General features: G+C 39.2%; 1 protein-coding gene and 1 long non-coding RNA gene across 3 annotated transcripts in view; one reads left to right on the top strand and one right to left on the bottom strand.

Annotated features, from left to right (window-relative positions):
* csmd3b (CUB and Sushi multiple domains 3b) overlaps positions 1 to 18,293 on the top strand; it is a 2,186,187-nt gene that overhangs the window by 438,183 nt on the left and 1,729,711 nt on the right. Inside the window, exon 3 of the mRNA XM_059983996.1 lies at positions 5,379 to 5,491. Within this exon, the coding sequence (XP_059839979.1) occupies positions 5,379 to 5,491 (113 nt within the window). The remainder of the gene's footprint in view (positions 1 to 5,378; positions 5,492 to 18,293) is intronic.
* Positions 6,533 to 13,427, bottom strand: LOC132384742 (uncharacterized). Of its 2 annotated transcripts, none has more exons than XR_009509008.1 (4): positions 13,386 to 13,427; positions 11,740 to 11,816; positions 9,090 to 9,200; positions 6,533 to 7,948 (listed from the first exon to the last, which is right to left on the bottom strand). It is a non-coding gene; the product is annotated as an uncharacterized LOC132384742 (long non-coding RNA). The 2 variants fall into 2 exon arrangements; XR_009509007.1 differs by having other exon boundaries at positions 9,098 to 9,200.

Here is an 18,293-nt window from a genome sequence, read left to right as displayed (position 1 = left end):
ACTTAAAGAAAGGAAGGTTAGCTTTATTTGTTACATGTACATCAAAACATGAAGTGAGCGGTGTCATCTGTGCCAACAAATAACATAGTCTGAGGTTTGAGTTGGGGGACGCCTGCAAGTGTCGCCAGGTTTCCAGCATCAGTATGAACTGCCTGCAATTTATTACGGTTAATCTTTGGAATGATTGTGAAAACTGGAGCACTTGGAGAAACCCATGTGGTCACGGGGAGACAGTACAAACTCCCTGCAGTTAGTGGCAGGGATTGAACCACAATCACAATCAATGGTGCTGGAAGGGTGCTACACTAACCACTGCACTGATGTGCCGTTTTATAGATCTACTGTAAAGTTTCTGGCCCAGATGTTCCTGAAACCTATGCTGGTCCCATTGTCACACATAAGCCCTCATGAGTGCATGGATCAGTGATAAGGAAGCTCGTGGGTAGCAATGACTTGGCGTATGAAGATGTGGGACAGCTGCTGAAACATTGGGATTTCCAAATAATTGAATGTTGGAATTTTTGGAATTTTCCTGTAACACTTATATCACTTAGAAGTTAATGGGCTTGATTTTCCTTGAGTGCAACCCCTCCCAAACACTTTGCCCCTATTTCCTCCTGCCTGCCCTTATCTGTTGGGGGTATAAAGGCTGATATATGCTGAGTGTACAGTACCGTGCAGAGGTTTTAGGCACCCTGTACAAGAGCCTGAGACTTTTGCACAGCACTGTGTGTATTCATCCTATATGTAATCTGCCTATGCAAAATAAGGGAGTTCAGCGAAAATGCAGTCAAATTTTTGAGTTAGTTTCAGGTTCACTTACTTTTTCCATGTCTATTGAAACATACAGTAAAAATGTTTTTTTTGTGTTGATAACCAACGCAACCTAAGAATGTGCCAGGAGAAGCCAACAAGTATTGCCATATGTTTTGGAGCCAACATAACATGCCCTGCATGTTCAGCAGAACAACACAAGCAGCAACAAGAAGAAGAACAACAACAAAACAACCCCTTTCTCACCCTCCCACCCACTGATACACTCACACGCACAGACAGACTTCCAACCTCAGGACAAGCTGTCATGGCCCTCTAATCTCCAGTCCTTAGCCATGGACTCTCAGAATCTCAAACATTGGGCCTGCACCAACTAGTCCTTTGCCCAGGTTTGCAGACCTCCAACCTCTGGACACGCTGATCCAGGGTTTCAACCGTCAGGCCTCAACCTCCGGACTTACTGACCAGTCTTTGACCAATGGGCTTTGATTTCTAGTCTCACCATTCCCTGGACTTCGACCTCCCGACTTTACAGATCTCTGGGTATTGACTCCAGGACTTGTAAATCACAGTAGTTTGAACTCTGGGCCTTGACCTCTGGTCTTGCATGTACATCCAATAGATTTGCCCATCTGGAGGACCATTAATCCTCATCCTTGGGGCACTCCAACCTCAGCCATTGACTAGTCTTTGTCCTTAACCCCTGAAACCTGACATCTGTCACTGGAATTGCTGGCCTTAAACCATGGAGAACTTTGACTTGGACTCCAACCACTAGTGCCTGCCTCCATCTCATCATTTACTACCCCTACCCTCTAACTCCCTCTCATCCCTGTCCTGACCCATAATTCCTGGATTACTAATGAAGGACCTAGGCCCAAAATGTTGACTGTTTATTCTTTTCCATGGAAGCTGCCTGGCCGGCTGAGTTCCTCCAGCATTTTGTGTGTATTGCCATAATTCCCCATGCTGTCTTCAAAACCATTCCTACAAAACTAAAAAAAAGCAAAGTCTCAGCCCCAAAATCGTTCCCATAGTTCTTCATATGAAACAAAAAAGCAGAAAGTTGGAGGAGCTCAGTTGGTCAAATGGGGTCCTGATACAAGGTTTCAATCCAAAATGTAGACTAACCCTCTGCCCTCACAGATACTGCCTGTCCCACTGAGTTCCTCCAGCAGCTTATATTAGCTCCGGATTCCAGTATCTTCAGTCTCTTGTGTCTCTTTTATGTTTATTGTTTTCTGGGGGTATTTTCTAACCCATTTAAAGTCCTTCAGGCATGTCAACTCTGGGATTATGTGCATGAAAATCCCAGGATATTAGCTGTTTCTGAGATACTCAAACCTGGCACCAACAATTGTTCCATGGTCAAAGTAAATTAGATCACATTTCTGCCCCATTCTGTGGTTGGATATGAACAATAACTGAACCTCTTGACCATGTCTGCATGCTTTTATGCATTGAGTTGCTGCCACGTGATTGGCTGATTAGAAATGTGTGTTTAAGCGCAGATGAGCTTAATAAAGTAGCCACTGAGTGCATATTCATAAGGAAGTATTTAAATTGACTATTAAAGTTGACTTCTCTTTCCAATAAAGACTTTTTGAAATTTATTTGCCATTGAAGTCCAGGAGAGATAAAATATCTGTCTAAAAATAGCGTTTGACTTTCAGTCACAACAGTTAATTGTCTTGAATTTATTTTACTTTTGTTTTTTGGCGCAGTGTGAAAGCTTTGTGGTTTATACTTTGGGCAGCTGTGATCTCCAAAGGCCCTAATGTAGGAGATATCAAAGGCCATGCCTGGGTTTATCAGTTAACTAGCTTCTGTGTGTGTGGTTAGTTGCTGTAATAAAGACTTGCTTGATTCCTCTCATTCTACCCCATGGACCTAGTACTGGATCTAAAGGTATTTAGTACCTAACCAGCTTGAGTGCATTTGTTACGTGGCTTCTTAGCTTCATAACAGCCGTATCTGGCTCGCGTGGCATAGTTCACTTCAAGTGGAGTGGAGTCATCAACTTCCATTAAAATGATAATTGGTTCAGTTATTTTGCATTAATTTATAATTTTATTAACATGCATAGTTATGTAAATTGTGCGTCCATTTAATTTTTATTCATAATTTCTAAATATTTTAGTGAATTGTTTTGTGTTTACAAAATATGTATGGCCACACTCAATTACTTAGACATAGTGTCTTTTTCAGGGGTGGGCAAACTTTTTGACTTGAGGGCCACAAAGGGTTCTAAAATTTGACAGGGGGGCCGGACCAGGAGCAGATGGACGGAGTGTTTTGGTAATACACCTCATAAGAGAAAATAAAATATCATGGGATATGTAGAAAACATGTGCTTTAATTTCAATTGAAAATGAACAAATGCATTACAACAAAATATCTGTCTTTGAAGTCCCATGGTATTTAGCTATTTATTGAAATGACTTTTAAAACACTGAAAATTAAATGAATAAAATACAGCTTTTTTTAATAGTAACAGTTATTATTTTAAAGCACTGAAAATTCTGTTATCCTTCAAGATATTATCATCATCACTCTCCTCCTGACTGTCTTTATTTCAAAAACGGTAGGAGATGCAGGTCTACTTGTCCTGCTCCTTCTTATTCAACTGTCCCCTGTGCCAAAACTCAACAACGACCCGCACAATGACAAAGCAGGGAGAGCGCGTCGGTATGCGGAACTCTGTGCTCGCAAATTCCCGCAGGCGATCTCTCTTAGCCAGAACGCTGGCTAATTGTGAGCTGGTCCGGATGTGCCAGGAAATGGGTCGCCACAAGGTCACAAAGTAAAGCGCAAATGTGGAGTAATACGCTGCACCTCAACAAAGGTCAATGTATATAGAGTGCGTCATATATTGGGAAAACGCCAGAATTGCGGGGAGAAAACGTTAACAAGGTTTATTAATATAATTTCATCAAGTTCTGCGGGCCGGATTAAAAAGCTTAACGGGCCGCATATGGCCCGCGGGCCGTAGGTTGCCCATACCTGGTCTATTTAGTATCAGATTATTTTTTTTATATTTATTTGTTTATTTATTTATTGTGATACAACAAGAATAGGCCATTCTGGTCCTTCGAGCCACACCTCCCTCTGATTTAATCCCAGCCTAATCTCATGTCAATTTACAATGACAAATTGCCCTATCAACTAGCACGTCTTTTGGACTGTGGGGAGACAGGAGCACCCGGAGGAGATCCATGCAGACATGGGAAACCTTACAAACCCCTTACAAGCAATGGCAGAAATTGTACCTAGGTGGCTGATATTGTAAAGTGTTTTGCTAACCACTATGCTACCATGCCTCCTGATTCTGGCACTCACCTACACAACAAAGTCCTCACAATAATTAATTCAATGGTATCTCTTTACCTAAAAGCAAAATAAGAGAACAGCTAACTTAAAATTGAACAAGAGAGGTTGGGGGAGATAGGTGACAGAAAGAGCAAGTAAAATTGTTTATTAATCTCATTTTTAATAAGTTATTAATCGAAATAAAGCTCTGAACTTCAGACCTCTGGACCCAACAGCTTGCTTGGCAATAATTAATGAAGGTTAGAGTGTCACCTTCAATAGATAGCAAATCAGTGATAGAACAGCAGCTGTTTATTGAGATCTCAGGAACTGAATTTCAGAAAGTGAATCCCTTTTATAACCACTGCTCTTTAACACATTTCCTGCTTGTGGTCATGGTTAAGTGTTGAGATATAAGAGTAATCATGCGGGTAAATCATAAACATAATTGATTCTGCAGATGCTGGAAACCCTTAGCAAAATGCACAAAATGTTGTAGGAACTCAGCAGATCGGGCAGGATTAATGGAGAGGAATAAACAGACGATCATTTGGGTCAAGACCCTTCATCAGGAGCTTTCATCAGTCTTGGTGAAGGGTCTAACCCAAATTGTCAACTGATGTTCATCTCCATATATGCTGTCTGACCTGTTGAGTTCCTCCAGTAATTTGTGTGTAGACATTACACTGATAAAGTTCCTCTTACAGCTGACAGTGCAAGCCTCAACATTTTTTCTCAGAATCAGAAACAGGTTTAATATCTCAGCATATGTTGTGAAATTTGTTTGTATGTGGCAACAGTACATTGCGATACATAATAAAAACAGTAAATTACAGTAAGAAATGTGTGTGTATGTATATATATATATATATATATATGTGTTCATTAAATAAGTAGTCCATAAAAAGTAGTGAGATAGTGTTCATTGATTCAATATCCATTCAGAAATTTGATGGCAGAGGGGAAGAAGTTGTTCCTGAATCTGCTGAGTTTAGTTGATGTGTTCTCCATTGTAAGGGGCTCTGAAACTTCCATCATTAGCATATCCCAGTCAATAAATATTCTACTAATTTTACATTTACAATAAATCTAAAAGATGTTAATACCTTTTCTCAGATTCATTGGTGGTGGCTCCTGCAGGCAAAGGAGAGGATACCAATTCATCTGATAGAAAATAATGCAGAAGTATTTCAGACAATGAGCTTTAGTTTCGTAAGAAGATTGCTGATGAATTTGTGGATGTGGCTTTGTGTATATGATCTTACTGAATTGTGTTCTATTTTCCCCTGATGTAGGTTAACTGGCTTTCAGATACCCGCGCCTGTGACGAGCACTGGGTCTGTGTTTGCATTGCGTCTTACTAGTGACTTCGCTGTCAGCGCTCATGGATTTAAGTTATTCTATCAAGGTAAGACAAGTAAAATGCCAATGTCCAATCAGCTATTCATGGATATACTCAAGTTGTTAAGCTCTTCTGGTGTTTTAATTGTTGCATCATTGTAAGATGGAAAAGGATGCATCTTATTGGCACAAGTATAGTATCTGTATTTACTGTCCTATATCATTCAACAGGCCATCATATTCTGCATTGAAAATGTATTTGCAGTGCTCTCATGATTTTATACTCTGCTGATTGGAATATGTTGTTGATCATTAGTAGGGCGTGGAATCTCTGTGTAAAATATTTCACTCTGGGGCAGAGAAGTACATATGCATAATTAATAGACTGTACAAAATCCAGCGTGATGGATATTCAGCATGGGGTAATGAGATGTTAGTTATTTTGCACTGTGATGAGCACTGATGGATTAATGTAAAGAACTCACTGTGTAAAAAGACAACAGTGTTTCGGCTGCCTATTATATTTATCATGTGTAGGGATGGAAACAAATGAGAAAGGGCACGTTTTGTTTTTGCATTTCTTGTCATCAATAGCCGGAATCTCGATGTAGAGAGACTGCACACTTTTCTTCTGTAACTGTAAGATGTTGTCACTGAAACAGCTTGTATTCTGATGTTGATAGGATTACATTAAGTATTGAGCTTTAAATGATGTGATAGGAGAAAAAGGATGAAGTCAAGGGCAGAGCATAGTATCTCTGGGAAAGTTCTTAAGATTTCCCTGAGTACCACCAATGCTCCAAATGATTCCAATGCTTTATCAACCATAACTAATAGCGCCTATAAAGGCTTGAGCTATCATAATTTTCAAAAGCTAAGTGATTAACAACTTAAGAACTAAAGCAATGACCCAGATATTGGATGTTCATTGGACTCCGCGGTTCCACATTGAAAGTGGCCTCTGGCTATAAGAACATTAATTTTATTGAAATGTATGGGGCATTCCTGTGTTCATCTGCTTCTCTCCCATCCATGGAGAAGCTCTTCATAATTTCAGGGACATGCAATTATTCCACTCATGTTAGCATTCATTGACCAGATTGGTTATAATGAGAGAATTAAATTGGACTCGTACGCATCAAAAAATAGGTAATTGACTGTTAACATACAAATTGTTTCTAATTCCATTTCATTTAAAGTTCAGAATAGTTTAATGTCTTTTTCCAGTAAGCAAATGCAAAGAAGAATAGAATAATTATTACTCTGGATCTGATGCAACACAAAAATAACAATAAGATAAAGAACACAATAAACATAAATATGTAAGATAGCTTATATACAAACATAGATTGACTGTATGTCCATAAAGTGACGTTAAGTACAGGAGTGACTGTACATAAAGTGACTGACAGAAAATAATAAAGTAGTGGTGGTTGGGGGGGTGTGGAGGGTTGAGTTAGTGGGTGGAGCCTTACTACTTGGGGAAAGTCATTGTTTTTGAGTGTGGTGGTCCTGGTGTGGATGCTATGTAGCCTCCTCCTTGATGGGACTGAGACAGACAGTCCATGAGCAGAGTGGGTGGGATCTTTCATAATGTTACTGGGCCCTTTTCCAGCACCTTTCTGTATATATGTCCTTTATGGCGGGTAGGTTTGTGTAGGTGATGCATTGGGCAGTTTTGACTACCGGTTATAAAGTTGTCCTGTCCACAGCGGTGCAGTTTCTGTACCATGTAGCGATTCAACATGTTAGGATATGACCTCTACTGTGCATCTGCAGAAGGATGTGAGCATTGACGTTGTCAGAGCTCTGCAATATTTGATCCCTGGGTTCTTTTAGGAGTACAGGAATGAGCGAGAAACTTTGTTTCATTGATTCTTCACGAGCGTTTACCATAAAGTTTAAACATAGACACAGAGCATATGAAACTAAGTGAGGAGCTGAGAAGCAGAGATTCAATAGATTTAATGAAAAGAAGAAGGCGAGAAAGGTGGTGCCTTTGAGAAATCTATCACCTTTATACTTCAGATAGCAAAAGATACTTCAGATAGAAATAACCCAGTTAATAAGTGACATAAGTAAGACAATTATAACACATGTATAATGCACTAATACTTAGCTAATTAAAAATGAAAAGATATTTGTAACTGCTATTTTGCCTTCTTCCAGTAAGTGGGAATGAACCACCACATACCGTGAAAAATATGATTTTGATAATGATACGTATTGTTAAAAATAAATATTATGGTTTATTTTTCCTGTCATGATTAAATCTACAATTTTGGTCTTGCATTAATTAAATTAATATCTTATAGAAAGTATAAAAAAAACAACCATTTCCAAAAATGTCCATCGGCCAGCTGCTTTCAGCCTCATCAGTAAGTGGAGGCATTGACGAGCTTCCATATGTGTAGTATGTGTTCTGGAACCATGAGAGCTTGTGCAAGATGTGCTCTCCCTGAAGTTTTAAATTGCTTGCTGTTTCCACTGTTGTACCACCATTGGAAATTCATCTTGTAGTGACCTTTTTTTCATCATGCAAATAAAATAAATAGAAATTGTCTTGCTAAATTAACATATTTCAGTGCAGAATATAAACTACTACTACTAGAACAATCATGTTTTACAGATCTATCATTTTGTAAACAAATTAGAATTTTTTCTCTTAATCCTGGACGTTGGGAATGCATCGCATCTGAGTAAGACTGAAAACATTTATACCTCTGTGTACAGCATTATTGATCTAAGGGGAAACAAAATTATTCATGACAATTACTTTCTTGACATGTTTCTGCAAAAGTCAAGCAACTGTAACAAGAGAAGAAAATATTACAGATGTGCTCCTCATTCATTTGGATAAGTTCCACATAAGAATATATGAGTTAATTTTATTGCTGCTTCATGCTAAGGTAGAATCCTGCAGATGATGAGCTCAGGAAGATTGAAGCTTCAATGGATTTCAATCTTTGTAGCTCTTGTGTTTGTGCAAGATGCCTTGCCAGTCATCAAAAAAAAACATGAGATTTGAAGGGGGGGGTTTGCCCTGTGTAAAATTCAATCACAATTTTTTTATGTGTACAATCTGAAAAAGATGCTTTCTTCACTTGCTTGTGAAATATAGTCAATTTCTTATATACTTGTCTTATTTTAGGAAATATTTGCATTCTATATGAATATTTATATGTAAAATAATGCACATTTCAAAATGTTTGTACCTACTGGAAAACTGCAATGCAGAGAATTTGGAACATTATGTCTTTTATTGTAACTTAATACCTGCCAACAGAGCTTCATGCTTTCTTGTTAGTCTCTGATTCCAGCATTTATATAGACCAAGACTTACTCCTCTGATGTTTGTTTTGCAATTGTTCAAAGATAACCTTGATTCTGGCACCAGAAGGCAAAGGATTGTCCTGAACATATTTCTATGACCTCAGAAATGCCTGTCTATATTCCTAATAATAGAATTGACGTTAATCATTTTGCTTCCTCCTTCCCTGCACAGCTGAACTACTCTTGGAACTGTTGTTCTAACCCCATTAATACTTCTCAGGAGCAACTTCTTCCTAATTCAAAACCAATGTATTAAAGACTTACTCATTGGTTGCCTGAAATATCTGCTAGATTCTTTATGTCTGCCTGGCATTGATAGGTTCATCCCCTACCTGCACACCTTTTGAGATGTGAGTAGCTAATTCTCAGGGAGGGACTGCGGTGATGCCAACTGTTGCTCAAGCTCCGAAGCCAACTCAAATCTCAAACAAATGTTCCCGTAACTGTAAAAAAAAAGTAAATAAGAGAAAATCTGCAAATGCTGGAAATCTGAGTAACACACACACACAATGCTGGAGGAACTCCGCAGGCATGGCAGCATCTATGGAAAAAACGTTTTGGACTGAAACCCTTCTGCACAACTGGAGAAAAAAAGCTGAGGAGTAATTAAAAGGGAGGGGGGGATGAAACACCAGGTGATAGGTGAATACTGGAGGGGGAGGAATGAAGTAAAGAGTTGGGAAGTTGATTGGTGAAAGAGACAGAAGGACATGGAAGAAAGGAAGTGGTGGGAGGAGCACCAGAGAGAGGCATTGTGTAGGCAAGGAGATAAGGTGAGAGAGGGAAAAAAGGGAGGGAGAGGGGGGATGGTGAAGGAGGGGTGAGGGGTATTATTCGAAGTCTGAGAAAATGATGTTTGTGCCATCAGGTTGGAGGCTACCTTAATGGGAATATAAGGTGTTGTTCCTCCAACCTAAGTGTGGCCTCATCCAGGCCATGGATGGACGTATCAGAATGGGAAGTGGAATTAAAATGGAGGGTCATCGGGAGATCCTGCTTGTTCTGGCGGACAGAGCAAACAAAATTGTACTACGTTTGGAAATTCTTTGTAAGTTTTAGCTCCATGCCAAGCATTATTTGTCAAAATTAAAATCATCATCATTATGGGCCATATTGTATGCCATGGGCTATCACAGTCCAAGATCAGGTTCTGTTGAAGGGTTTTGGCCCGAAATGTCAACTGTTTACTCATTTCCATAGATGCTGCCTGGCCTGCTGAGCTTCTCCAGCATTTTGTATGTGTGTGTGTGTGTTGCTTCGTTCCTATAAGTCATTTTTTTTTCATATGATGCAGCAGATACCTGCAACATGATACTGCGCACACGAAGTGCTAGAGGAATGCAGGGTCTGGCCCGAGCATAGGTAGTTTGTTCCCTTCTGTAGACCTTGACCTGCTGTGTTCCTCCAGAATTTTATGTGTGTTGCTAAATATCTTCAGCATCTGCATAACCTCTTGTGTTAATGATTTTTGTACCATGATACACATTTTTAAACAAGCTTGCTGTAAATAAATAGTATTTTTTTGTGACAATCAAATTGGGATTTGGGTCAGATGAAACTCCTGTTTAACACACTAAGTGGGGTTTGATGGAGAGCATATTGTGAATGCATTCCTTACAGACAAACATTGCCTTTTCAGTTTTCTGCTGTCGTTCTGGTGAATGTACTCACTTCAATGCCTTCTCCGGCATATTCTTATAAAATCAGCCCACTGTTCTTCTCTACATTGCAATGTACATTTAGAGTCAGACAACAAAGTTTGGTTTAGTTTAACTTAATTCTTTATTTGTAGTTACCTGTAAGTGTGCCGATTGTGTTGAGCGTTCTGCTGTCTCACAGTTTCATTTCCCAGCAGTCCCCATGGTGTCTGCTGGGGTCAAACTGAGCTGATGCACTCAGGTTGGTTTTATGGTGCCTTTCCCACCAGACATGACATGATATTCCATTCCTTTAGTAATGGGGGTGTGTAAATGTGTACATATTGTTTGTATACTGCAATATTTCTGTTTATTTTGTTATATGGTTGCAAATACATCATGCCGTGCATCACATTCTAATTCATGCGTCAATTTAAATTAAAAATGGTAATTAAAGATGGTATGCCTTCATGCCTAATAAAAGGAGCCCATCACCGTCATTATGAGAGAGGGTTAGGAGCTACCAAGAGTTCACACTAGGCAACAACAAGTTCAGAGATTTAATTATTCTGTTTTCTTGCAGATATCATTTTGTAAATATTGGCATTTTTCTTTTCACTGTTTCACTAATTTTCACTAATTTTTTGTAAGTTTGATTTTTGTCAGTCTTAATAAACACCTTTGCTCTTAAGTGGTAAGTGACTTCAGCCATTTTGACTTTGAACATAACTCTCATTTTTAACATGGGGGTTTCAATGATATTGAGTGCACAGTCTGTGAGCTCTAAACTTCAAACTTTAAGCCCTGTCTGATAAGTTTCCTCACTTTAAGGTAATTAAACAGTATCAGCCTACTCTTTAAGGACTAGTTGACCTCATTATTTCAGGCTCTATGGAAAGATATCAATCAATGGTCAGTATTTTTAGTAGTGAGTCCCTGCTCCATTCAGGAAGGATATACTTCCAGCTAATGAAGCAGCTTAAATTGTATTTTATTTTAGTAAGGCACATTTAATTTTGATGAAATATTCTTGGACTTAAAACTTATAAAGCATTTACAAGCGCAATTATAATTCTTACAAGCTAGAAAGACATGCCAACGAGTCCTTCATTGCAGAAACTGAAGGCTGAGGAATAAATTCTAGATCTTCTTTCTGTCACCCTTAGATTAGTCATTCCTAACATCTTGGCTTCTTTCTAATATTTGTACTGTTTTTCTGCAAGTTGACATCACAGTTACATTTATCAGGTCAGGTGGATGCAATGTTTAATTAGGCCAACGTGGATCATGTTATTTCTGTGACCAAGAGGCTGAGCAAGGAATATTGGTTAGAAGTTTAACTTACTAAATAAGTTCTTGACCCTTGGAAAGGTCATGCCGCTTTGTTGACAAACTGTGGTTAGCACAAAAGGCCTTTGGGACCTGGAAAGTGAATATCCATTACAGAGTGCAGGCAAATTGGCTCTTAGCAGGAAGTCATTGTCAGACAATCCACAATTTAAAGTCAGGTCAACAGTGCACAATTCATCAAAGTCAAAGTGAATTTATTATCAAAGTACCTATATCAACATATTCTGCCTTAAGATGCATTTTCCTGCATGCATTGACAGGAAAATAAAGAAGTACAATATAATTAATGAATAAACAATGACTGACAATGTGAAAAGAAGACAAATCATGCAAATAATAAAATAAATAAATAATACTGAGGACATGAGTTGTAGAAACCTTCAAAGTAAGTCTATAGGTTGTGGAGTCATTTCAGCATTGAGATGGAAGAAGTTATCCAAGCTGGTTCAAGAGCCTGGTGGTCACTGTTGTTGAACCTGGTGGTGTGGGACCTCAAGCTCCTGTATGTCCTGTCTGATGGCGGTAGTGGGGATTTTTGATAATGGATGCCACTTTCTAAATGTGCTCGATGGCAGGGAAAGCTTTTCCCAGGTTGTATCCACCACATACTGTGGGCTTTTCTTTTCCTGGGCATTGATGTTTCCATACCAAGCCATAATTCAACCAATGCAGCATCAGTGATCTCACTCATGTTGCCAAGAACTATTCTTACCACTTCTTGCTTTGGTTGACAGATCTATAGTTGGATGAATGGAACACAGTACTTGTGAATCTGTGTGAAGGTTTATTTCTATCAAGGCAATTACAAGTTGAACAAATTGCTGAAAATTTTGTCTCAATAGATTAAGTCATTTGATAGAACAGAAAAGATATCCAGCACATATTCAAAAGGATAGTTTACATTCACCATAATATGCAGTACTTCAAAAATAAATTTGTTAGCTGGGAAAATACATTAACAGACATTTGGAAGATTGGATGTTATGTTGAAGTAATATAAGGCATGTGGGAGCCTAATTTGTCGTACTGTGTGGAGTTTTGGTCACCTACCGATAGGAAAGATGTAAATAAGGTTGAAAGAGTCCGGAGAAAATTTACAAGGATGTTGCCAGGTCTGAAAGACCTGAGTTATAGGGGCAGGTGAATAAGTTAGGACTTCATTCCTTAGAACATACAAATGTAGAATACTGAGAGGAGATTTGAAAGAGACATACAAAATTAAGAGTGGGGGTATAGGCAGGGTAAATGCCAGCAGACTTTTTCCACTGGGGTTGGGTGGTACTTCAATGAGAAGGCATGCATTAAGGCTGAAACGTGAAAAATTTAAGGGAAACGTAAGAGGAACCTCCTTCACTCAGAGGGTTGTGAGTCTGTGAAACAAGTTGCCAGTGCAAGTGGTGAATGCAAGATCCATTTGAACGTTTAAGGGCAGTTTGGATAGGTACATGGATTGTAGGGGTATGGAGGGGTAAGGATTCCAGTGCAGGTTGATGGGAGTAGGTAGCTTAAATGGTTTGGCATAGTCTAGATGGACCAAAGGGCCTACTTCCCTGCTATTCTTTTCTATGATTCTATGATTCTAGTTATATTCAAAATGAAAAGAGCTGGGTAATTCACATCCTTAGAGCAGTTCCAACTTACCATTACTTGCTTGAACTTGCTTTTGGAATCTTAATCTGGTTCTTGTCCCTAACTGTGGTCAGCCAGGTACTAAATTACTGCTTTCTGCTTACCTATTGATGTTGTAATTATAGATTTGAATAATGATTAATTCAGTTTCTTTCTGTTGTAAGGGCATTAGAATACAGTGTTGCCTTAGGAAGCTAAATAAATAGTGGACGTAAAAGGAAAGACAGGTGGGTAGAAAATCTTTGCTGCGAAGAGTTCATGTGGATAGATGTTAATAGAAACATAGAAAACCTGCTGCACAATACAGGCCCTTCAGCCCAGAAGATTGTGCCGAACATGTCCCTACCCTAGAAATTACCAGGCTTACCTATAGCCCTCTATTTTTCTAAGCTCCATGTACCTATCCAAAAGTCTCTTAAAAGACCCAAGTGAGTAGCTTAAATGTGTAGACAAAAATCTCAGAATGGCGGTGCAGACTCGAGGGGCCGAATGGTCTACTTCTGCAGCTATTGTCTATTGTCTAAATCTGGCTTTGCATTATAATGTGGGAAAATATGCTCAATTTGGCAAGAAAATGTAAAGGGCATATTATCTAAAAGATGAGAGCTTACAAGGCTCAGAAATGCAGAAGGACTCGTGAATCCTGGTGAATAATTCAGGAAAAGCTAGTATGTAGGTACCGCAGATAGTCATAGAGCATTACAGCACAGATGCAGGTCCTTCAGTGCTCACCCATTTTTCTTCCTAGTCCCACCTACCGACACTTGTATCATAGCCATCCAAACCCCTTCTATTCATATACCTATCCAAATTTTCCTTCAATGTTGCAAACAAAGTCACATTCACCATTCACTGGCAGCTCTTTTCACACTCACACACCCTCTGAGTGAAGAAGTTCCCCTAAATGTTTCACCTTTTACCCTTAACCTATGACCTCTAGATCATGTTAGCCAACCTGAGAGCAAAACGTTTGCCTGTATTTACCCTATCTATTTTTGTAGCTCCATGAAATCTTCCTTTATTTCTGCGCTTCAAGAAATAAAGTCCTGATCGATTCAAACTTTCATGAGAAAAGTAGTTTATTACCTGGAGAAAAGGAAACAGAAGTAGAAGGTCCTGGGAATCTCCGGCCAATGACTATAAGAGATAGGAGTATATTTCCTCTCCAGAGTAAGTGAAACATAGTTTTTGTGCTATACCCTTAAGTTTGTCATGGATAGGAGAGGTAGTGGGGATAAGCTCCCACTACTGATTTAATGCTCCCAATGGCATGCATCTCAACTAGCCTCTGACAACCAAGTCCATTTCCTGGCCATCACATATGACTTAGCTATTAAGCACAACGGAGCAGTTTCTACTGACAGGAGAAGGGCTAATGGAACCCAGAGCTGGTCCCTAAAACAATCCTACAATCTTCTCAGGCTTCTAGCTAGAAATAGGCTTCTCATAAATATTGTAATCAAGCCCACATCCACCACTTCCACTGACAGCTCATTCAACAATCTCACCACCTTCTGAGTGAAGTTCTCCCTCACATTCCCTCTAAGCAGTTCACCTTCAACTTTAACCCATGAACTCTAGTTCCAGTCTCAGTGGTAAAGGCATTTACCTACTTACTGCCTGTTACTCTGCTGGCATTTAGAGCAGTGATGAAGATTCTCCATCTCTAGCTGTCTGCAGGGCTTCCTTTATCATGGCCATAGCTTCATCTCAGTTTTCACTTCCGTCAGTCATGCAAGTCCCAGGAATAGTTAGGAATTCTGAGACTCGGGAATGTCATTGCACTCAGATGCAGAAATATCCTTCGTTGCAGTGCCTGTAACAATTTTGCTTTACCAGGCAGGATTGTTAGCCCTGAATATTTGCATTTACCCTATCTATAAGCTACATAATTTTGCATCAAATTTCTCCTCATTCTCCTACACTCCTGGAAATAAAGTCCTAACCTATTTCCCTTTAAACTCAGGTCCTCAAGACCATGCATAGTCCTTGTAATTTTTTGCTGGACTCTTTTGATCTTATTAATATTCTTCCTGTAGATAGGTGACCAGAACTGCACACAACACTTGAAATTGAGCCTCATCAACTTCTTATACAACTTCTACATGCTATCCCAAATCCTGTACTTGATACTTTGATTTATGAAGGCCAACCCTATGTACCTGTGACACTATTTTAAGGTTGGCTTTTCCAAACAATTGATGGCCTTCTGTCTACATCCTATTGTTGCCATCATCATCGATTCATTTTCACCAAATGCAAAAACTCTGTGTGAGTACAGAATAGAGTAATGTTTCATCAATCCTTCTTGACTAGCTGCATAGATCTCAGTCGTTTACAATTCTATTAATTATTCAGATTCAATGTTTGCATGGTTCTGCAAAGAGTTCTTTTAAAAAATGATGATGCATCAATTTGTCTGTGCAAGTAGTGCTTGTTACTTCTTGTCTGTGTGCCAAACGTCTCTTCTCTAAATGGTAAGTTAATGGTGTCAGTGAAAGTGTTGCAGTTGCGGTAACAGAGTTACAAACACAGAATGCTGGAGGAACTCAGCAGGTCAGGCAACATCTATGGAAAAAAATAAACAGCCGACAATTTAGGGCGAGGCGCTTCATCAGGGCTGGGGAGAAAAGATGAGAAGTCAGAGTAAGAAGGTGAGGGGAGAATAGGAAGCAATACAAGGTTGTTGATGATAGCATGAATATCATTTTCTCCAACTTCCAGCAATGACCCTCCCACCCTCCTTCACCTTTCCCATTTCACACTCTCACCTTATCTCCATCACCACCCTCTGGTGCTCCTCCCAATCCCCTTTCAGCTGTCCGTCCTCTCCTATCAGATTCCCCCCTTATCCAGCCCTTTCATCAATTGACTTCCCAGCTCTTTACTCTATCCTTCCCCCCCCAAGTTTCACCTATCACTTACTACCTTGTATTTCTTCCGCACCTCCCCCTACCTTCTCTCTGACTTCTCACCTTTTTTCTGCAATCCCGATGAAGGGTCTCGACCCAAAGCATCAGCTGTTTATCCACTTCCACGCTACCTGGTGTGGTGCGTGGCCAAGTGGTTAAGGCGTTATACTAGCAATCTGAAGGTCTTGAGTTCAAGCCCCAGCCGAGGCAACCAAGGCACTTAACCACACATTGCTCCAGTCCACCCAGCTGAAAATGGGTACTGGCAAAATGCTGAGGGTTAACCTCGCAATAGAGTGGCATCCTATCTGGGGGGAGAGTCTCGTACTCTCAGTTGCTTCACGCCATGGAAACCAGCATAAACACTGGCCTGATGAGCCTATAAGGTTCGGGACAGACTTTAAATAACTTTTTAATAGATGCTACCTGGCCTGCCATGTTCCTCCAGCATTTTGTGTGTGTTGCTTGAACTTTCAGCATCTGCAGATTTTCTCTTGTTTGTGAGGTAATGGAATGTATCAGTTCAAAAATTATTTCAAATTTTCTGTTGTTCTGCACAACTTTGTATTGAAATTGAAAAGTTTATGTTTCGAAAAGATTCTTCGGTTTCTTTGAACATTGTTTTAATACGGTATTTGTAGGGTTACGTTGCTATAATACCATAAGGCCATTCAGCCCATTGAGTCTGCTCCGCTATTCTATCATGTCTGATTTCTTATCCTCTCAATCCTTTCTCCTACCTTCTCCCTGTAAACTTTGATGCCTTTACTAGTCAAGAACCTATCAACCTCCACTTAATGCTCAGGCAGTTAACTCCCCCCCCCCATTAAGAATTTGCTGTGGTACTTTTGTCAGGGTGCAACGTGCATCCAAAAACAGTATTTGACAATTAGAAATAATCTGGAACTCATCAGCCTCCATTTTACATATACCCAATGACTTGGCTTCCACAGCCATCTGTGGCAATGAATTCCATAGATTCACCACTTTCTAGCTAAAGAAATTCCTCCTCATCTCTGTTTTAATGAGGTGTCCTTCAATTCTGAAATTGTGTGCTCAAGTCTGAGATGCTTCCACTATGTATCTGAGATGCCTCTCAATATTCAATAAGTTGCAATATGTTTCCCCCTCATTTTTCATTATCTCTCATATATTCCCCTATAGATAGCAGATCAGCAGCAGGGAAAGTGCCTGTTGGTGTTAGTGTCATTCTCTCTCGCAGTTAACAATATTCACGTGCTTCTTCAGGAGAAAACAACCAAGAAGATTATGCAACCACAAGAAAGTACCATACTTAGCACAATGAGACCTAAATGTTCATTCATTCTCAGTCTCTGGCTGAGTCACCACTTCAGGGTATTGTGCAACTACGCTTTAAAGGTTACACAGTTGATAAGTTTCATAAAACACAGTTTTTTTTTAGCCTTATGTGTTCCAATAAATGTCCATGTTTCTTTGGAAAATAGATTGTAAATTCATTAACTATTGAAATTATGGTTTATGATTAGGAAAAATAGCTGACAGCAGATAGTGAAGCTCAGATAATGTTCACATATTACATTTTCTGTCTTAATTATCATAGGGTGTATCAAAACTGTATACCAAAATATTTAATCTCTTGATTTGTTGTCTGTGAAATATTGTTTTCTGAAAGTTGTCTTGAGTATTTCTTTTGTACATTTTATTACCAAGATATTTATCTAGAGTTCAATTCAAATTTCAAATTTAAATTAAATCTATTATCAAAGTATATAGAGTATATGTCACCCTATACAAACTTGGGATTAATTTTCTTGCCAGCCTTCACAGTTGAACAAAGAAATACAACAAAATCAATGGAAAAAAAATCTATATACAAAGTCTGGCAAACAACTGATGTGCCAAAGAAGATAAACTGCAACTGAAATAATAACTACATAAATACATACATAGAGCATCACAGTAGTGTAGTGGTTAGCACAACGCTTAATAGTACAGACGACCTAGGTTCAATTCTCACCACTACCTG

The sequence above is a fragment of the Hypanus sabinus genome, chromosome 1 (genome assembly GCF_030144855.1).
Source record: "Hypanus sabinus isolate sHypSab1 chromosome 1, sHypSab1.hap1, whole genome shotgun sequence".
In the NCBI taxonomy this organism is placed as follows: domain Eukaryota; kingdom Metazoa; phylum Chordata; class Chondrichthyes; order Myliobatiformes; family Dasyatidae; genus Hypanus; species Hypanus sabinus.
Note: the sequence above shows the minus strand (reverse complement) of the source record. Positions and strands in the feature narration are given on the sequence as shown.